The 22624-nt window shown below is 43.4% G+C and overlaps 1 protein-coding gene across 3 annotated transcripts in view; it reads right to left on the reverse strand.

Annotated features, from left to right (window-relative positions):
- Positions 1–22624, reverse strand: part of IGF1R (insulin like growth factor 1 receptor) — a 303217-nt gene that overhangs the window by 68889 nt on the left and 211704 nt on the right. Inside the window, exon 1 of one of the 3 annotated variants that reach the window (XM_030317481.1) lies at positions 18753–19947. The exons of the other annotated variants lie outside the window; for them this stretch is intronic. Coding sequence (XP_030173341.1) covers positions 18753–18831 — 79 coding nt within the window. The 5' untranslated portion in view covers positions 18832–19947. Of the gene's footprint in view, positions 1–18752; positions 19948–22624 lie in introns of those variants that run through there. 3 annotated transcript variants of the gene reach the window in all.

Below are 22624 nucleotides of genomic sequence, written 5' to 3' on the forward strand. Positions count from 1 at the left end.
GGTATTAACTTACTCCTGTATCTTAACCTATTATATAACTGAGAGGACCCTGTGTCTGACTGTTTTCCTCAAATACAAAAACAAAACAAAACAAAGCAACAAAAAAAGGGTGGGTGGGCGGTGTCTCTGAGTCCGGAGGATTCACAGCGTATTAGAAACATTCTCCTTTGAGCCCCTCTGCTCAACTTAAGTGAAAGCAGTGTCTAAAAACCAGAGATCCACAATTCATGTCCCAAGCAGATGAGCTAGCATTTGTCTCCATAACAATGCTGTAATGATCACACTCCATGGGGCTGTTAGCCTCACTGGCAGATAAAATATAAATCAACAAAAATATGAAATCTGGTTTGTATTAGATGTCTCCTACTTTTTCTTGAGCTGGGAAACAACACAAAATTATTTAAATATGTATATTATTGACTCTGACATATATTACTTAGTGAAAATTCTATTGTTTTTCCTTATAATCAAAATATGTACTCAAAATAGTATCAGAGATCACAATTAAGAAATGAAAATATATAGGAGATCTAGTCCATTTGCCTCAAATGCCCCCTTTATTAATACCTTCATGTGGAACGCCCCCACGCCCCTCCCAGGTCCCTTCCTACGCATGTGCATGTACATAAAAATATCTACAAAAAAAGAACAAACCATTCTGAAACCATTTTTTGGCATAATATACCGTGGATTCCATAATCACTTAACACCTGCATTGCATCTCACAGTATAGTGTAGGTTATAACCTGTCTCCTACTATGAGACATTCTGTTTACTGCCAACATTTTATTATTACAATGAACACTGCAATCTTCATGAGAATCCTTAATTATTTCCTTAGGATCAATTTCCAGAATTGACCGTGCCAAGTCAAACTATGCTCTGGAAAGTTTGTGCCAATTTATACCCTACCAGTTGCATCCAAGAGTTCCTATCTTACTTCAAATAGGTGAATTTAAAAATGGACTTTGGAACTTGGACATTCAAATAAAAACTGTCACCTCTGAAGAAAACGGACAAATTCTCAGGATACTGTTGAGCTTCTTAAAATAATTTTGCAAGCGTCTCCTTTGAAATCATCTTTTGGCAGAGACGATAAGTTGCCTTCCCGTTATTTATTCTTTTCATCTATTTTGGTAATAGAACCTTGAGTTTTTAATTGGGCATGTTGCCCCCAAAATATATCTAGATATTACCTCTCCTAGCCTCTCTTGTAGCTAGAAGTGACATATGTCCTAGCCAGTGAGATGTAAGAAAACCTTTTGGCTAGAACTTACTGGAAGATTCCTTAAAACAGAGTGAGCATGCCCTCCCTCCTTGCTGGCTGGAATGTAGGATCAATGCATCAAGCTCAAGCAGCCATCTTGGACCATGAGGTAGGCCATTAAGAAGGTAGAACAAGATAAAATGATCTTGGTCCCTCATGACCGTGGACTGCTTACCTCTAGACTTCTCCAGATGAGAGAGAAGTAAACTTTTATCTTATTTATGTGCCTGCTATTCGTTAGATCCAACTGAAAAAATCCCAACTGAGATGCACACCTTCAGAGCTACTTACAAGCAAAGAAGAAAACCATTCTTGTTGGTTTATGTCATTTTTGTTTACCAGGATTGCCTCAATGACTTCTGGCTATTTCTAAAAACTAAGCTACCCAACAAATAACGAGAAGTAACTATCTCTAAGCACACCAACAAAGTATGTATTACAGACAGGAGTTCCTAAAATGTTGAGATACAAATATTGTCTACCAAGGAGATCATCTTGAAGAGGGTAACACTAATTTGAATTTATAAGCCTTGCATATCTGTAGTAAATGCACACAGACATGTGCGTGCATACGCGCACACACACAGGTTCTATCATCAGCTCTCACACATGAACATATCTAATAATAAAATAGATTAAGAGACTATTTAATTTCAAATATATCCATTATGGAGGTAACCTCAAGGCTCAAGATCTAAAGAACAAACAAACTGTGTATCTTTGGTTCAGGTCTTTTAAACTAGTAACAGGAACAGAAGGCCATTTATCCTTTAGCTATCTACCCGTTTAGCAAGTGTTCATTTAGCAACGTGCTGCACCTGTGTGTCAGATGTTGCCCTCAAGGAATGGACAATATGGCAGCTGAGTACAGGGGCGAATGGAGGTGCATGGCATGCCCTGGGAACCAGGGAAGGTTTTGAAGAGGTACTGAGGCTAGAGCTGCAAGATGAAAGATGATAAGGATGAGAATAAAGAATAACACAGATGAAGGGCACCCGGGTGGCTGTCGGTTGAGCATCTGACTTCAGCTCAGGTAACGATCTCCCGGGTTGTGAGTTCGAACCTCGCGTTGGGCTCACTGCTGTCAACTTGGAGCCCACTTAGGATCCTCTGTCCCCCTCCCCACCCCCCGCTCTCAAAAATAAACATAAAAAACCCCCTGAGTCCCAGAAACTGGGACCAGTATCTGCTCGCGAAACCCCCTTTCCCTCGCTTATGATTTAAATAAAATGCTACGTAAAATCCTAAGTAGCAGACGTTCACAGTAAATAGTATTAAAAACTCAAGAGCATTTAAAACAATAGAAAAAATATCCCCGTGCACCGGCTGGTAATCAGTTATACCCAAATGCAAATGTTGCACATTTCCAGTATGAGAAAGAAAGAAAGAAAAACCCTGACAAAGTATCTGCAGCTTTATTTTGCATTCCATTCCCCATTCCAGTGGAAATAGCATCTCTGGGCAGTGGTCCACCGAGACCCTTCAAAGGAGTGCATTACATGGAGCGGCACGGTCAGTCAGTTCTTGCCACAAGCAGCACACAGGCTGGGGAATTAGGGTTTTGTTTCAGCGACGGGAGCTACTTCAGAAGGAATTTCAGAAAAGCTTAAATTAGGTAAAATCATGTTATTTATAGGCAGAACAATTCCTCTTAAAGGGATCACAAATCAAGGGGTTCCTTTGTGTTACATGATCCAAACTGCACGCCACATATTGAATACTCTAGGGGAATAAAAACGGGGTGTGATGGGGACAGAGGAGAAAGGAGAGGTCACTTGTCTTCTGGAGGACAAACTCTAAATAAGAGGCTGCTCCAGAGACGGAAGCTGGTGTTCCCCCAGCAGCACAATCAGAGGATTCTGGGAGGCAGGAGAACACTCAGGAAGTTCAGGATTAGAGAGTCCTGGAGTCAGCCCCAGAAGCCTGCTGTAAATTTTGTCTCTTCTCAATGTATATAAATATTATTAGTGTTTAGGACTATTAAGGGATTTCTTGAAAAGCCCTGGGCAGTGCGTCTCGCCAGCAGATGGATGGCTGCTCCACACAAATGCCAAAACTTAAAATTTAGTACAGTTACCAAATTTCCAATTACGGAGCTGTAGAAGAAAAAGAAGAGAGCCTCTTCCCTGGCTTTCATGAATAGGAGCACACCTAACATGATTAAAAGGCATTTCAGCTTTTCAAAATAAGAGGAAAATGGAAGCTGCTATAAACAAACACACAGAGAGAAAAGCAATTTATTTGCCCACGAGATCCTTCTATTCATTGGGATTCTCAGAATGACCAACAATAAAAACAAAAGCCTATCTAAACTGCTGGAAAAACTAACGACATGTCCCACACCAACCACTAAAAGGATTAATTTGGGGTCACAGCCACATAAAGATGAGGTGTTGCATTTAAAAGCTCATTCCCTTCATTTTGGGGGGCAGCAAATAAGTCACATATCAGCCTTTAACTTCTTCCCTCCCTGGTGTCCTTGTACTTATTAAGTTCCTTCTAGTTTTTAGTGTTTTGTTTTTGTTTTTGTTTTTTACATTTGTTTTTGTTTTTGCCAGTCAGTTCCTTAACAATCTTTACCAAAGAGAAGCCATTTTAAAACCGATTATGAAGTGTTCGGTTGGAACTGAAGGTGGAGAACTCAACCTCTTCTCACAGAACAAAAAATTGAAAGGGGGCCATTTTGGAAATTATTTGGGATAAAATTGTGACAAAGAATAGAAATAGTTCATGGATGTTCGAGTGAGGTCAAACTTCTGAGTCAAAACACAGGCTAGTTTCGAGACATCTTAATTATTTCTGGGTTACCCTCTGTGACACATGCCTTTCCTGACTGACATGCATCCTTATGAATAAAGGTGAGCCACGGCTAACTCCAGGAAAATACACTTTAATTTCCAAAGTGCATAAGGGACATGCAGGGGCAAGAGAAATTTTATGGTTTTCTCGTCCTGCTAGGGGAGGATTTGACTCCATCAGATAGAATCGTGAGCAGGGGGAGGGGAGGGACGCCAGCTGGGTGAGCTGAATGCCCAAATCCATTCAAGGCTGTCAGCATTGTCCTCCAGGGAGCACTCAGCCACAGGTGAGGGGATGAGAAAGGCTCCTTTGGACTGTTAAATATCAGCCTTAGGAGCCAGGCCCTAGGCTTGGTCCTGTAGACACACAAGCACAGGACAGCCAGCCCTCCTGGGGCTCCCCACCCTGAGGACAGGCAGTGGGAGTACCAAGAGAGGCAAGCAAGGGACCAGTGAGGAGGGCTTTACAGGAGAAGGGACTGCCAGGAGCTTGAAAAGCCAGCAGGAGCTAGCAGGTGCATGGGGGTGCTGGCAGAACTGATGGGGAACGTGGGCCAGGAGAACCAGACTCAGGAAGAATGTGTGACTGACCAAGGCTTTGGGGACTGCAGGGGTACAGGAGACAGAGAGGAAAGATGGTGAGACCCAAGTTAGAGAGAGGTGAGAAGGGCCTTTTAACCCACAAGTAGGAGTTTGGAGTACTCTTAAAGAGGAAAAGGATGCTATTTAAGGATTCTAAGCTGGGCGTCACATGAGCAGATGTACATTTTAGAAGGATCACTCTGGCTGCTATATGGAAAACAGAAAGGACGGGTGACCCACGGAGTCACGGTTGCCATCACCGTGCGCCGTGACAGTGGTCCAGATCAAAGAGGCAGTGATGCGGATGGGGAGAGCAGGCAGCTTGAAGATACATCTGGAGAATGTGGGAAGTGTGGCGAGCTTTTGTTTTCGGAGGGACAGAGAAAGATCAGTTCAGTTTGGGATGTGTTGCTTGGTGTATGCCAGATGCTCTCACACTGTAAAATAATCTTCAATCTGTCCTCCCTTTTATCCTCATGCATACTCCTCCCCACCCGTCACCCCAAGCAAAGACCTCCATCAATGGGAGCAGAGTGTGAGGAACATCAAGGCTTCCCTGGCTCAGGGAGAGCTGCTACATTTTATCCCAGTATATTAGTCTGGGCTCTCTAAACAAGTCAGCTAGCGTCAAAAGCAGGCTTATGGGAAAATGCTTAGAAGCCATGAAATAAAACGAAAATACAGCTGGTACAACTATGTATGAGCTACACACATACCTGTGTGTGTGTGTTTATACATACATATACATATATATATATATATATACACACACATATATATGTATGTGTGTGTGTGTATATATGTGTGTGTGTGTGTGTGTGTGTGTGTGTGTGTGTGTGTGTGTGTATATATCGCACATATTTATAGTAAAGCACAATTTCCTCAAAAGGAAGACAAGAAGAATCTACCTATCAAGTTTCTTGACATCCTGAGAACTGGCTAATGGAAAACTCTGGAGAACCACTGCCTGGAAATCCCAAGCAGAGCTTAAAACAACTGGCAGACAAGCTTCTGCCTGGAAGACTGTCCTAATAAGCCAAATCAGTTACCCGTGGCAAAAGAAAGTTCACGTGGTAACCGGCAACTTAAAAGGTTCCCCATAGAAAGTCACATTTGCAACAATGTTTCTCTTAAGGCCAAAAGAAACCTCCTCCTGTACTAGAGAAAACATTGATTGCATTCAGGTTAGATTCCTGAAGATACTCGGTCTTCTCTGTTGGATCCAAGAGCATTCAGTGTGCCCACTGAAGGTTCTTTCTGAACCTGTCAACACAGTGAGCCTCATTTTCTCCCAAATGTGTACCAAGGAGTTCCTCTTTGCAATCTGAAGCGGTTTTCAAGACCCAGTTTGGAGTCTGCTTCTTTCCTAACAGGAAGGCCCCTGGACAAAGCATCCTTGTGTTAACATACGAACTTTCTGAGATACGGAGGTTTGTAAGGGGGGGAAGAAGTTACATACTTCTTCTCCTTACTACTCCCTCCCTGTTAACTGTCTTCTTGCACCTTCCACTCCATCTAAAGGGTCCACTCTGGGGCATGCAACAGCAGGCAGCCTTGTGCAAGAAGCTTCTAGGGCCATTAGATCTGTCTCCAGTTCAGAAGCGACAAGTACTGTGGTCACGTTCACCCCTTTCATCCAAGCACAGAGCCTTAGAGCTGAAAGGAAGTTTAGAGGTCATTCATCCCATGCCTGTCTCAGACACTTCTCTGCAAATGTCTAGGGGGTTCTTCACCTTAGAGAAAGTGCTACTCCAACGGCCAGACAGCACCAACCTTGATTAAGTTCTTCTTTACACCCAATGAGCGTGCATTTTCCTCCTTCTTGGCACTCTCCCCAGGCCCCATTGGGTGTCTGATACTCAGGGTAAGCACAGGCTTTCTTCTTTACAGGTCAGACTTTCAAATACTCAGGCTCCAAATTCCAACACGGTGATCCTGGCCTCCCTCTGAATGCTTTACTCAGTCACAGCTCACGTAACATACATGAGTACCACTGCTTCTCAACACCTGCCCCCAAACCTACTCTTAACACGGCGGTAGTAGATGGGACAGTGTGGAATGCCAGGAGACTAGAAGACCAATGGTGGTCTTCTGTGACCAAGGCAGTATGCTTGGGGTGATCACTGCAACTCCGAAATAACTATCATTATTGTGCTGAGATAGCTCATTCTGAGCTACTATTTGCCTAAAACTCCTGTCTTCTTTTTCAGATCAAAAATACCTGTTTGAGTCTTTCTTATATGGATGCAATTTTGGTCTAAATACAGGACTCTCTGTTAACATAAAGTTGACCTTCACTGAGCATTTTCACAGGCCTGACAATACACACCTAGTACCTTGTATACATTAATTTAATCTTCCTAATAATCACATGGGGTCAGTATCATTATCCTCATGGGTAGATGACCAAATGGAGGCACAGAGATTTAATCACCGTCCAGGGCTATTCATGTACAATTTAATAATTGTTAGGCTGTAAAGCTGGGCTTCAAACCTAGATCTGTCAGACTGTTGGTGGTAGCCTCTTCACCCACTCTGTTCCACAGCGGGACTATGTTTCAGCCAGTCTGTGTCATCTAAAAGGAAAGGGCTAGGATATGGTTCTTGTGCCACTTTTCTTTTTAAGCATGCATCCATCATGAAAAAAAATCCCAAGTCCCAGCACCTTTTTCTCCTCCCTGAGGTACACCACGTCATCAGAAGGAAGGACAACACCCACGAAACATGACACTCTGGAAAAGGCACAAGCATCCAGGTGATATTACGGAGATAACATGTCCCCACGAAGCCTTCTTTGTTTATTGAATTATAGCAAATAGAACCCTCAAGGACATTTTTTCCAGCACAAATTTGCAAGGCTGAGCCCTGTCAGATGTACCATTAAATGTCACTGCTAAGTTGCAATACTGAAGTAACAGCTCCCATCATGGAGGGCACTGAGTTAGCACACATTCTGTGGGGCAAATGCAACTATATATAAATGACTGTGCTGTCGGGAAGCCCGACCAGTAAGACCCAGGGAGACTCAGTGACCCGCAGAACCCACGTCACCCAAATAAGTGTAACTCATGAAATTAGATAACCAGACTTCATTTCCTTCACCAGTTAATATGTCTCAGCAAGACTGAAAATGTGCTCATGGAGGAGGAAGGGGAAAAAAAAAAGTTCCGTGCCTTCCTCTAGGTCAGCTCATAAACACATATAATCAAGGCTTAAAGAAGTAAGAAATAGAAAATAGTTGAGCTCCAAGATTAGACCTCACTGTTCAGTACACAAGGTAAGCCAGGAGGTATGGGAGAACATTTCATACTGGCTACTGAAAGCATCTGTGAACATTTCATTTTTTTTTATTAAAAAAAAATTTTTTTAATGTTTATTTATTTTTGAGGGAGAGAGAGACAGAGTGTGAGCAGGGGAGGGGCAGAGAGAGAGGGAGACACAGAATCAGAAGCAGGCTCCAGGCTCTGAGCTGTCAGCACAGAGCCCGACGCGGGGCTCGAACTCACAAGCTGTGAGATCATGACCTGAGCTGAAGTCGGACGTTCCACCGACTGAGCCACCCAGGCGCCCCGTGAACATTTCATTAATGAGCAAAAGAAATAATCATCTCCAGACAGTGCCTACTGGATTGCTTAAGTCTCCAAGGTCTGGTAAGTTGTGTTGGGAGGAGCACTGAGAAAACAGAGAAAACAGAAGCCGAAGGAAACAAGCAGCGCAGAATCCAGAAGGAGGAAAGTTCTGGGTAGCACCATTATTAAGTCAAAATTTCCAGAGCTAACTAGTAAGAAGAGTAAAGAAAGCGCATCCATTAGAGCAAAGATACAATGTAAGATTACAATGGATATACCATGAAAAGCACAAAGCAGATCAGGAATCCTGTTCTCGCTGAGCTGGCTTGGGTTACTGTGGGTTATGTGATTGTTTCCCTTCCTTCACACCTTTTTTTTTTTTATAACCACTTTATTGAGATATAATTCACACACAATTCACCCCTTTAAAGTGTACAAATTGATGACTTTTAGTATCTCCACTCAATTGTGCAGACATCACCCCACAGAGAAACTGTGTACCCATCATCTACCTCTCCTACCTCCCCCCCCACCCCCCACCCCCCAAATCCCCTCTCCAGCCCTGGGCAATTGCTAATCTACTCTCTGTCTCCACAAATTTGCCTATTCTGGACATGGAACCAGACACTGTGTGATCCTTTGTGGACAGCTTCTCTCACTTAGCATAACGTTCTCAAGGTTCCTCCACATTTTGGCCTGTGACAGTGTTTCATTCCCTTTATTTTCTATGAAATTTTGCTTGCATGATCCACAGGCGGCAAAATTAGCCTTGTAAGTTAGCCTTTAGTCCTCACATGTAGTGATGAAATCACAGGTCCATCGAGAGGTTGGTAGAGAGGCCGATCTGAACCCCAGAACCTATTCACAGTTTAGATTTGTTCTAAAGGAAGAAAGATGATACTTGTCAACTTGACTAAATTGTGTCATTCTCTGATATTAAGAAAAAAGAGGAATCACTATCTAATCTGTGGGGGAGAGGTCACCGGATCTGTGACGCTCTTACCTGCTCTGCCTGACGGAGGATAAAATATACCAATGGGCTTAATCTCTATAGAAATGCCTGGCAAATGGAGACGCTGCATCACAGAAAATTTTCCTTAGGTGGGGGTGAGGGAAAAGGAAAGGAATAAAGTCAGATATTAAGGGGGGGAGTGGAGATTTGCCTTCCCACTCTCTTTACTTTTATAAAACAGTATTCTTTAAAAAAGAAATCAAATCATCCTAACGTACTTGAAAATCATCCCCAAATTCTTTCTTCCAAACTCATATTCAAAGCCTACATGCAAATTTGGGAACCACAGACAAGACTCAGTGGGGAAAAAAGATCAAGGAAATGGGGGAACATGTCGGGGGTCCAGGCAGGACCGCGGCGAGGGTGGCCTGTGTCTGCTTCTTCATGCGGGAACACGGAGCTTCTCCCTCAGACACAACTCACGCCCCCCACCTCCTCCATCTTTTTTTTGAGTCTTTCACTGCCAAATGGGTGACTCTTTTGAAACCCTTCCCCAGTGCTGCGACCGCCAGGCACGAGCACATAGAGGCACCAATCACTTACTACTGCCTGTCACAGATGCTTAAATGGACAGGGTGGAAAAAATATCCTTTTCACACACTTAAAAATTACTCCAAGTTATTTTAAATGTGGAACTGTTTGTATATTCCTTATAAGTTTATAAAACTCACACTGTCCCTCCATGACTAACTAAAGTGGAATTGAGAGAGTATTCTATATTTATAACTTGTCTGGTTGTTCGTGCTTACAGCCCTATTTCCACACTCTTTTACTGTACACAGAGTTATGTGAGGTATTGTGGGCTCCTAAACTTTGCTGATTTCCTAACAAGGCAGGCCTGTGTCCCGCAGGGACAAATTGGGGGCTGTTTTGTCCAAGTGGAGGCCAAGCTCCGAGGGAGAGGCCTCCAGCTTTGTGGTTTTGGCTACAGCTCTTAAAACCGGTGTTAGGGCCCATTTCTGGGCAACTGCCTGCCTTACTGGTGTTGACCAAAGTATCAATGCTACTGATACATTGTTTATTACACATACCTGTTAGAAGCTCGGTGCTGTACAGCTTGGCTTCACATACCACTTCCTCCAATTTATTTTGGTGGAAATTGTAAGTCCAAAAGGTGCAGTACTGGAATCAGCCAGGCCAAAGCCCCCCGTTCCACATACATAAACACTTACGTAAACGTAATTTAAATGCATTAACTGAATGTAGCCACTTGTGGGGAAACTACTATTTAGAGACCAGCCCACACTGTTTGGGATACAACTTGGTCAACCAGAGCACCGTTTACCAGGAGACAGTGTTAAATGCATGAAGTACCTATGGAGGTAGATTTGTGTCGTATGTCTGGGATTTACATTTGTACGTGCACACCTGTCCACACATATGCATCGTGGTACGGCCTCTTCGCAGGCGGTCAACAAATAAAGCTGCCTCCTTGGAGAGGCTACCCACCTAGTCTGTGCCCTCACAGTTTTGCAAAGCCCTTTCAGGATCTTCTTTGCAAAAATGCTTCTAGACACCATAGTAGATTCTTTGACACAGCCTCAAAAGCGGTACCTACCTCTTTGTAAAAGGAAGGGGAAAATGGTCCCTAAACCCATTTTTCTTTCTTTCCTAATGTCAGAAGGGGAAATACGTATCTCATCTCAGTGCTGTGGCTGCCAGTGAGGCTGGGGGTTTTGCCTCCCTCCCCCTGATTTCTTGGCCACTTACCGTACGTCTCAACTGTCTTTCAATGATTTGGACCATTTTCTTCTTTGGAAGATTGACTTTTTACTAATTATTTAAATTTGAGCCCTTAAAGATGTATATGCTTTTCTTTTTTTATTTTATTTTTTAACGTTTATTTATTATTGAGAGACAGAGAAAGAGAGCATGAGCATGGGAGGGGCAGAGAGAGGGGGAAACACAGAATCTGAAGCAGGCTCCAGGCTCTGAGCTGTCAGCACACAGCCCGATGCAGGGCTCGAACTCACGGACTGCAATATCATGACCTGAGCTGAAGTTGGACACTTAACCAACTGAACCACCCAAGTGCCCCTGTATATGCTTTTTAAATACACTACTGTGCCTTGAAAAAAAAAAAAAAAATGTAGGTGGCTTGAGAGAAAAATGCTTCCCCCTTCTGTAATTACATCTACTTGAGAAGCGTGGGTCATAACAGTAGACTTTAAGTCATTTTTTTTTTTTTTTACCTCTCCAGAGTCTTTGCTCCTTTCTCCTTTGATTGCGTTCCTTCCTGGTGGCACACTTTCAGACTTGTAAACATATATTTTAGAGTATATGTTATGCTACAACACCACATTATTCTTTTCCATTATCTAATCTGATTGCTGACCCCACTTCCTGAAGTTAAAGTATTTTTACTACTGTGGAAAAACCACAAAAAGATTCACTGGACTTCCCAAGTACAGTAACCTGTGTTATCAGTAAAGGAGGGGAACAGGGTGTCCCAGATGATCCTACATGCTGGTTCACAGAATTACCACATAAACCTTAGGAGAACCAGTTTTGGATAACTGGACCACAGAACACCTACGCCCACAAAAATTCATGGAACTTATATTTCATCTAGTTGATGATTCAAAAGTGCCTTAGAAAAACATACAAATGTAGAAATGTTGTAATGTCCTTGCAAAGATTATTACCCCCCCCAAAAAAGAAGCCCAAAATAAAAACACAAACACCTGAACCAAAAATACCTTGTCATTCCCACAGAATTCTGTTGGTTTATATTTTATTTTGTTTGGTTTTTTATTTTTGTGGATGGTGGAGGGGCGGGGGCAGTAGTTTTGCTAAAAACTTTATCGCCCTTGCCAGAAAGCATTAAAAGTGCTAAAATCCTATCTTGGTAAACATAAATCCAGTCCCATTGGACAGTATCATTTTGTCAATTTCATATGGGGAAAAATCTTGTCTCTATACTTTGGAAAGGCTGACTGATGGATTCCAAAGTTTAAGTCCATCCTTTATACAACTTTAAAAATAATATTTTAGGGGCGCCTGAGTGGCTCATTTGGTTAAGCGTTTGACTTTGGCTCAGGTCATGGTCTCACGGTTTAGGAGTTCCAGCCCCGGCGTGGGGTTCTGTGCTGACAGTTCAGAGCCTGGAGCCTGCTTGGGATTCTGTGTCTCCCTCTCTCTCTGCCCCTCCCCTGCTCACATTCTCTCTCTCTCTCTAAAATAAATAAACATTAACAAAAAAAGTTATAGGGGTGCCTGGGTGGCTCAGTCAGTTGAGCGTCCGACTTTGGCTCAGGTCATGATCTCACGGTTTGTGAGTTCAAGCCCCGCGTCGGGCTTTGTGCTGACAGCTCAGAGCCTGGAGGCTGCTTCGGATTCTGTGTCTCCCCCTCTCTCTCTGCCCCTCCCCCACTCACATTCTGTCTCTGTCTCTCAAAAAAATAAACATTAAAAAAATAAAAAATAAATGAAAATAATATTTTAATCTTAATAGCTGAATTTCTTGGTTTTTGTTTTTTGTAAGTGATCGGTAAAATTGGGTTCACCTGAAGTGCCAACACAGGCAACCTGTGTGTAAAATGCCAGTTGAAAGAGTGTGTTTGAGTTGTAAATGCCCAACGGAGATGGGCTCACAGGTGCCCTCTGCTTTTTTTTCCAGTTAATTAGGAATCTTCCGAGAGTAGGTTGTCATTTGATCTCTGAACCATTAAATATCTAGTACACTTCAGGAGCGCCTGGGTGGCTCAGTTGGTTAAGCGGCCGACTTAGGCTCAGGTCACAATCTTGAGGTTCATGAGTTCGAGCCCTGCGTCGGGCTCTATACTGACAGCTCACAGCCTGGAGACTGCTTCAGATTCTGCGTCTCCCTCTCTCTGCCCTTCCTCTACTCATGCTCTGTCTCTCTCTCAAAAATAAATGAACATTAAAAAAAATTTTTTTTAAATATCTAGTACACTTCTGATTTTGGATATTTGGCTTTTCCCCAGAGTATTATCCAAAGTGAATTGGATCGCTGCAGGCCCAACATCCCCTTAGGTCTCTAAGGAAGCTGGAAGGGGATGCAAAATATGGCAAAGCCTACCGTCAGCTCTGAAAAGCAAGGTGGAAGGTTCAGGGACTTTCCCCTTCAGACACTGCTACTCGCAGGCAAGGGATGACCGCCTGGGCCAGGATCAAAGGGGTGATGTGCTGTAAGCCCAGCGTGCACTGGCAGAGAGGTGGGTCCCTCTCCCCTTCCTGTTTGAGTAACTTTTCTCCCACCCCACCTCCTCATTTTTTCACTGCCTCCCAAACACTCTCTGTTATATACTACAGTCTGATTTTCAGGCTTCAAAGGAATTTTCTTTGAAAGATGGAAGAACTTAACACTTTAGGGCTCATTTTATTTTTAAAAGAAACAAGGAGGGTAGCCCTACCGTGCAAAACACCAATGAGGCTGCAAACTTGGAAACCGGTCCAAGAATCATTCTTTCATTCCATCCTTGGCCTGAAGACTGAAGCAAGTTGCACAAAAAGTTCATAAACACAAAGGGGTCCAATTGCATTCAAGCTCCCCCAGTGAGGATGAGCATACCCGTGAAGCCACATGTTCGCCATACCACGAGAGTATATAAGGTTTACTTGCTTGAGAAAATAGACAGCAACTTTTAGAACACCTGACTGTGCTTCACAAGTCAACTTTTAACCCTTTCCTAAACACTGTAAAGCCCCAAACTGGCTAAGTGGGTTAAAAAAGGGAGGGGGGGGGGAAGGAAAGGAAAGGAGTGATCTCAAGCATGAAGCCCTTCAAAAAAATCTATCTAAAATCCTGGACTTGAATACACCAAAGATAAGGATCTGAAGTGGTTAAGAGAGTGATCTTTTCTTTTTCCTTCAAAGGAATAAGCTCTGTAGCAACTTCCTAGGATCTGATGTCAACACAACTGTTGTCTCTGGAGCTGGGAGTTCTTGGGGCATCCTCAAGCCCCGGGCAGAGGCCAGGGTGCACTCCTGGCGCAATGCAGACTGGCGCACAGCATCCCTCAGGACCTGTTTGCGTTTTACTCACAGAGAGAACAAGTACTGGCAAGGGACAAAAAAAAAACATGTTTTGCAAACAATCAGAGTGACCTGAAACCCAGGGTGAAGACTGAAGTCAGCCTGAGCCAGGCTCTGTGCAACGCTGGCTAAGTGGAGTGCTCTGGAGAGGGAACAGGCTTCTAGCTTTCCCATTCACCCAGGAGGACCTCTCACCTAAGGCCACGCCCCACCCCCGTCGGGGCTGCTTTCCTTTGTTTGGCTTCGTAGGCGAGCTGGGAGCATCTCTGAAATGAGATGAATGCCCAAAGGAAAGAGCCCTCTTTTTTTTTTTTTTTTTTTTTTTTTTTTTCTGGAGCTGAAAGCAACCCAGGAACTGTGCATCCAGTCGAATGCTTTCATCTTCATTTGGCACCCGAAGAAAGCGAGACCCAGACAGCTTGAGACTACAACAATCACGAGGTACTGGACAGCTGGGCCCAGTACCGGGGTCTCCAGAACTCCTGGCCCAGGGCTCCTGTCACACCGTGATGTGATCTTCCCAGCCCCCTACTTTCCTGCAAAGAGAGGGATCTCTCAGACCTTTAAAACCACACGACCCCTTTTGGGATAATCCACGCACAAATCTCCTTTGACACGGTTGGAAAAAATTTTTTTTCTTTTTAGGTTTTTTTAAGGGTTTTTTTTTTTTTTAAAGTGATCTCTACGCTCAACGTGGGGCTCAAACTCACAACCGTGAGCAAGAGTCCTGTGCTTCACCAACAGCGCCAGCCAGGCGCCCTGCTGTTGGAAGTTTTGAAATAGATTATCTTCCCCCATTTTCCATTTCTGAACCTGCCTACTCAAGGTATTTTCCTCTCAAATGCACCAGCCCCCATTCCACAAACTGAGGTCTCCTAAGTAAAGCCTATTAAATGTATTTCCACCTCAATTGCACCACACCTCCATCTACATAACTAAAGCCTGAACTCCCCCACCCCATCCCCCAAGTCTACTTTTTCCTGTCTGGCAGGTGGGCAGACCTTATCTTCCTAAATTGACATTCCCAGCCCACCCAGCGCTCTGCAGGAGCACAGTAGATACACTTGGAACCTGTTGCTTCCAACCTCCTCTGCCCTCTCTAAAATGCCTGCCATAATTCCTCCTCCCCAACCCCCATCCTTTGAAATTTCTAAACCCTGGTAGAGGAAGCGCCTCAGGCTCTTAATAAGCTCAGTCATGCTCAAAATATCCGCTTCACCCACGAGGTATATAGTAGCCGGCAATTCTGGCCCAAGCACCCCTTTAGGGAAAAGATGATCTTTCTTCAAGACTCCGTATTCAGAATTCCTAAAAAAGACCACTCTTGCTTATTTTCGTCCCTGTACCTGTGAACTTGCAACAGTCCAGGACACCGTCTGCAATACCCATCATTCACCTATACACCGTAACAATAGGGGATTAAGAAATCACCCTTCATGCGGCTGTGACCACAGAGAGTACATATTGCAACTTTCCTCCCCTGGAACTTGCAAAACTTACAGGAAATCTTCCACACCTACATAGTAAATCCACTGCCAGAAAAATGAAGTGTAAACACTTTATATTAAATTAGCCAGGTGTTTAAAAAAATAACATTATCCCAATCCAATATTTTCGAATCCTGGCTCACTTTCAAGTCTTACGGTGCATACAGGGGCAGAGGTGTGCCAGGCACGCGCCCTTGTCCCCCCTTTGTAAGGGGCATGTTTTGCTTTTTTGATACAAACAATCTGCAAATTAGTACACATGTAAAATAACCCCGGGAGGAAAGCAGACAGTGATCCTATTTTCTTTATCTGGGATTTCCCTCCAAATCTTTACACTGGACAACGATGGACATCGAAGATATAAATCTATTTATCTAAAGATAAATCTTTAATTGGGTCCTAGACTAGACATATTTTTGAAAGAAGCATCCACGAAAATGAAGAAACAGCAAACAGGAAAAAGTGGGAAACGCTAATGTGTCTCAGTTTATAGATGAATGCGTCAATACATGTTTGTGAGACAGTCTATGCAAAAAATCAACCAGCCCTCAAATACTGTCACTTACCTCAGTCTCTCCCTATTGCCCTCTGGGTGCACATCCCATGATGTGGCCTCATGTCCCTTGCTTGCCTTCGGGGAGGAGGGACACTATGGCAAGGGGTAACATTCCTCTGCACATACATAGTGTCAAAAATATATGAAAAAACAAACAAAACTACCAGCCTAGAAGCTATGTTGGCAAAATTTAAAGCAACAATTTAGAAACAGCCTACACCCATTTATATGCCAGCTTGGCCGCATTTTTAAGGGCCCAAGTCATGTCTGTCTGTCTGTCTGTCTACTTAAAAAAAAAAATCGTTTTAGAGAGAGTCAAGTGTTTAAAATTTTGAGATGCTTAAGTTCATCTTCTGTTTTGGAGACACAGCATGAGAGAGGAGGCAATGTTCGCCTTAGAGGAAAATGTGGACTGTGGGGTTGGAAAGAAGTGAGTTTATATGCCATTTGCCATTTATTGGCTGTTGTGTGAAAAGGGACTCAGTTATGTGTGTAAGACAGATACTACCACCTTGTGCTAATCAGTGCAAGATTAAATGTGATAAACCATGGAACTGTAGTATTTTTCCTGGGATGTCATAAGTCCTCTGTGAATAGGGTTTCCATAGGTCCTAGCGTTCTCTAGTCCTGCCTCTGCCACCTATCTGCCACTTAGCTGACATGTGCATGGGAGAGTCTCACTCTGTGACCCACTGGCCTCTATCTAATCCCCTGGTCTTATGGGCCTTATGGGCCACCACCTGCCGGGAAGGGCAAAGGAAGACACTAAGAACCATGTTTCCGATTGGTTTCATGTATCAGCATACACACAAGACTTCGCTTCTGGGGGAGAGTTGTGTGGCCAAGAAAGAAAAAGAATAGAGAGATGCCAGGGTAGCTCAGTCGGTTGAGCGTCCAACTCTCGATTTCGGCTCAGGTCATGATCTCAGGGTCAAGGGATCAAGTCCTGAGTCAGGCTCTGAGCTGAGCCTGGAGCTTGCTTAGGATCCTCTCTCTCTCTCTCTCTCTCTCTCACTCTGCCTCCCTCCCCCTCCCCTCACTTGCTATCTCTCTTAAAAACAAAAACTAAGACAGGATTCAGAAATATTTCAGATTTTATCTCTGCTTGAACAAATAAAAATATTACAAATTTCAGATTGGCTTGGCATTCTAATTCCAGTTTTTTACTGCTGTTCTTAAATCCCTTTGCTCTGAAATAATCCTCATTTAATGCAAGGTGGGCAGTAGCTTACCTAACACATCATCATCTGAAGGTTCGTTGTAGTTTTGGTTACTATTTTGAAGAGTCCTCAAGCTGCAGGCTGGGGGATGGGGAGGTTTGGGGAGGGCCAGGGGCAAATTACTTTCTAGAGCCTGCCAAGAAAGCTTCCACAGCATGGAAGTTAAACCTTCAACTTCCATCAGGCAGTAAGCTCTTTTTAGATGAGAAAGAGAATTTTTTCTATGTTTCAAAAAACTTCACAGAGGTCTTCAAAAAAAAACAAAAAACAAAGAACCAACCTCCTAATACAATTTTCTCCTAAATTACTTTATTCACCTTTTACATGGGTTGGATGAAGATTCTCTATAGCAAAGGTATATACAAGCTCCTTTCTGGAGGGCAATGAGACAATTCCCTGCAAACAGTGAAGAGGTGAAGAAGCATCCTCCTTGTTAATTACCGGGTAAGGTGGAGGTAAGTGATAATAACACAGTGTCGCCAAAGGTTGGGTAGGTATCACCAACTGTCATCAGTGCTCAAATAAACCGACAGAGCTACGACTATTCCAAAGGGCTCAACAAACCAGTTTCCGCTCTCAGGTTCATAGGCTGCACAAATGTAGGGGCTCTACAGGAACCACTCAGAGGCTCGCTTGGGGGCTAAGTAAAAATAATTGCCATTATGATTTTCCAGGTCAAAGGAATTTCTTCCAGGATCCACCAGCTAGACCTCTGCGTTGCAACCAAGAACATGTGCAAGCTGTTTGGAAAAAAACATTGGCTTTGTGCACAGGCACCCCGGGCTGGCTTCTCCGCGTGGAGGGAGGGGAAGGACAGCCAGCTGGCTAGAGCAGCAGTCAGACTGTCCAGTTCTCACGCCACCTGCACCTCCCTATCTAGAACCTACTGCTCTTGCTTCACAGAAATGATCCCTGGTGCCAATGCCACAGGGACATTCCTTCATCCTAATCCCACCGGCTCCAGGCCACTGGGATGGGAAGGAGGCTTCCAGGAGCAAGCCGACCACCTGCTCCTCAGACCTCCCTGCTCTGGGCCCGTATCAAGGAAGATAATGCACTTGCTCATCCAGCCAGGAAGGGTGTTAGTGAATTCCTGGTGCAGGCACAGTCTGGAGTTCTGAGAAGCGGCTATGAGTTTGTGCTCCAGGTTACTGAAAAGCTGCAGACGGACCGTGCTGTATTTCAGGGCACGGTGAAGATTTTACTGAATCGCAGCAAGGATACACAAATACCCATGCACATAGTAAAACTAAAACCTCTTACCCGCCTGGCCCCTGCTCCAACCACCCTGGCTCCTTTTTCTTTCTTGAAGAAGGCAGACCCTGTCATGACTCTGACCCATGATGCATGCTGTTCCTTCTGCTTGGCTTACGCTTCTTCCCACTCCCAACCTGCCTCTGCAGCATTTAGTGCTGGGTGATTGTCTTCACCCCCAAAGACTTCTTCTCCCCATCACCATCTCTGGGTAAGAGCCCTTCCTGCTGCCCTATCATTTTAAGACACAGCATCCGCTTCATGTCTCTCAAAGCACTGACCACATTCACAATCAAAAACTTATTTTTAATGGTTATTATTATTATTATTATTATTATTATTATTATTTTTGCTGGAGGGAAGAAGGAGGAAGAGTTATTGTTTCATGGGTGCAAAGTTTCAGTTGTGCAAGACAACAGTTCTGGAGATGCCTGGTGGTGATGGTTGCACAACATTGGGAACGTACTTACTTAGTGCCGCTGAAGCATATATTTAAACATGGTTACGATGATAGATTTTGTATGCGCAGTACTACAATTAAAAAAAAAAACACTTAACTATGTTTAATGCTCCTTTCTCCACTGGTGCACAGTGCACTGGGATAGGAATCCTATGTTTTTTCATCACTGTGTTCCCAGGGCCATGTCCAGAGCCTGGTCCACGGTGGCGCAGTGTATATTGTGCAGTGTATATTGGTTCCATGAGACATGATATACATACGTGGAGTCAGGTGGTACTTTAACCCTGGACTACTACTTAGGCAAACTTTCCGAAAGCAAAGCCCTTGAAATTTACAGAAGATGTATATGGGGACTTTGTATGTATACCTACATATGCAGATTTTACTGTATTTCCTCTTTGCCTTGAGGAAATTCTTTGTGCCTAGAATCCCAGAGGAACCAGATTCCAAGAAGACCGATAGTCCTTCTAGTATGGTGTGCTTTTCTTGCTGATGTGGCTATTCAGGTCCCGTGTCATCTGGGTTTTTTGTTTTGTTTTGTTTTTTTGGCTTTTAATTAGAATCTGCCTCAAATTCTCTTTGGCATTAGACAAAGCATGAATTGAAAGCAAATACGTAACAGAAGGGAGTTTCCTGTAGGATAAGTAAGTGCGTTTTATGTTCTGATGGTGAATTGTTATCAAATAAATAACAATGATGACAAAAGTAATATGAAAAACTACTCTCCTTGACTCTCCTAAAAAGGAGGAAAAATGAGAAAAATCAGAGAAGCCACTTTTGGGAGATGAGGAATAAAATGAAAGATAGTCCTCTGGCCTCATGGCTTGGCTGGTTTTCCCCGAGAATAACCAAAGAATCATCTGATCCAACACCAAACCCCAGCCTTCTTTTAGGTCATATCTGCTTTTAGGCAAACTAAAACTTAAAAAAAAAATTTTTAATGTTTATTTATTTTTGAGAGAGAGACAGAGGTGAGCAGAAGGGGGGGGGGAGAGAGAGAGAGAGAGAGAGAGAGAGAGAGAGAGAGAGAGACAGACATGGAATCTGAAGCAGGATCCAGGGTCTGAGCTATCAGCATAGAGCCCAACGCAGGGCTCGAACCCACAAACTGCAAGATCATGACCTGAGCCAAAGTTGGACACTTAATCAACTGAGACACCCAGACACCCCGGCAGACTACAACTTTTTTAATGGTAACAATTCTCTGTCTCTGTCTCTGTCTCTTGGCCCTAATAGAAGTAAAAGCTCAAAGTACTAGATGAGAAGAAAAAAAATGAGCATTTGTTATCCGTAATAGTAAGTCACCTACCATACGTGGGGGCACTCACTGCTACATGTGCTTGGCATGTGCTGACTTAACGTCCACAGCTCTGAGAGGGAGGGCCTATTTTCCCGTCCTCTGAACCATAGTCTCAAGTACAGAGAGAGTGGTTTGCCCGGAGTCAAGGAGCTTCGGGAGGCAGAGGCAGAAATTCCAACTGAAGCGACAGGACTCGAGGGTCCGTGCTTCTAACCAGTAAGGTACCGTGCACGTGCACATGACACAGAGTTTTCTACTGTAGTTCTCATAACCTACTTTCATAAGTCATAGAAAGGTATCAGCGATATTTCATTGATGAGGAGACTGAGGACCACAAGAGGCTGTGACTTAACAGGGAGACAGATGATGATAAACAGAAGTACTGAATGCCAGGAGCTCAGCTCTCAGACTTGCATGAGGCTCATTTCTGTGCCTTATAGTTCTGTCAGGGTCATTCAGCACCATCCCAAAGGACCAAAAGGCAATGAATTTGACTACATAAAAAAGTGGAAACTTCACTCCTGTGTTTAACCTAGCACTGAAATATTTCTTAATTATTTCTACTTTAAATGGCATAATTCATACAAATTGGTAGAGCACAGAATTCGTACCACTCCAAACACGGTGTTTAACAACAATGGCTTAAAAAAAATACAAACAGCCCCCCCCTTTTTTTTTCATAAATTCTTCTGGATTAAATATTTGTTCATTTAAAACCTGAGTGCACCTGTCTGGAAGACACCCCAGGTGTTGTACATGTAGATAAGAATTCAAGGTAAAGATTCCTGTCCTAAAAGATACACATCAGGAAGACAAGAATACTTCCGGCTGAGTGGACCACGGGATGGAAGGGTGTGTACGATGTACGAGGCAGGAGTGCCGGAGAAGGACCTCTCAGAACAGGCAAGGGAGCCCTGGCATTTCAGGGAAGGAGGGGGTGAAGGATAGGCTTCCTGCATATTTCAACAGAAGATTATAACTTGCCATCTTTATTAGTATATAACCAAAAAATTTGAAAAACTGACCTCAGCGAATTTCGGCCTTTAAGAAAGATTTTAATCAAACAAAATTAAATTTGTTTAAAACATCACAGGATGAGGTCTAGAAAGAGGCTTCTGTCGCTGTCGAAAGTTAATGCCTATGGATCGGCTATTGCTAAAGTTGCTTAAAATGGGCTAATTATTCTCCCACCCCCCCCCCCTTTCTCTGTCCTGGCACAAGGAAATTTTAAGCCATCTACAATCCCTCCATTAAATTAAAAAATAAACAAACAAACCTCCATTGTAAGAGGCGCCATTGGTGTCTGCCTCCTTGTCTTCCCATCACAAAAGCAGAGGAGTGCTAAAGAACAGACTCGCTGGTCAGTATTTCATGAATTTAAAAAAGTGTAGCATTGCTGCCTGGCCAGACACAGCGAAAAACAAAAACCTCAGTCATTTGTTTAAACAAACTCACAAAAACAAAACCACTTCCTCAACGTACTCCGTGAATTCTAAAAAGGATCGTACATTTAATATAATTTTTTTAAACTTTAACTTTCACAAATTAAAAGCAGGATGATAAGACCAGACAAATGGACATCGCCCCTCTACCCTGCTTATCTATTTCTGGTTTCATTCAGCTGCCAAAACCACCGACAGCACTTCCTCTCATCCCAACAGGAAAATTTCATGGCTCCTGAAGGTCTGAGTCAGAGCAGAAAGCTCATGAATATTCTGATTTTCTGGAGCTGATGCAAGGAAATCACTATAATTGATGACCAGACACAGAGTTACCTACCAAATGTCTGGTCCCTAGAACTACTCCTCTGAAATAATTTATCAAAAGTTGGATTTCCATTTTCAAAGTTATTAACAATAACAAGAGTCTGTTTCTGATTTTTAACATGAGGTTTTATCATTCGAGCCCTTCTTCTTTTCAATAAAATCTCTCTATACACTGGGATCTCCATTAATAAACTCCTTTCGGTTTGCCTCATTTTAATGAAGGTGAACAGAAAGTAAACCGAAAAGAACCTTAACTTCCCACACGAAATGGGCAGAAATGAGTGTGCCGAAGATTTACACGAGGCTCCGTACGCAACGGGTGCCAGGAAATTAACAGGGCACGTGCGTCCGTGTG

The sequence above is a fragment of the Lynx canadensis genome, chromosome B3 (genome assembly GCF_007474595.2).
Source record: "Lynx canadensis isolate LIC74 chromosome B3, mLynCan4.pri.v2, whole genome shotgun sequence".
Classification (NCBI taxonomy): Eukaryota; Metazoa; Chordata; class Mammalia; order Carnivora; family Felidae; genus Lynx; species Lynx canadensis.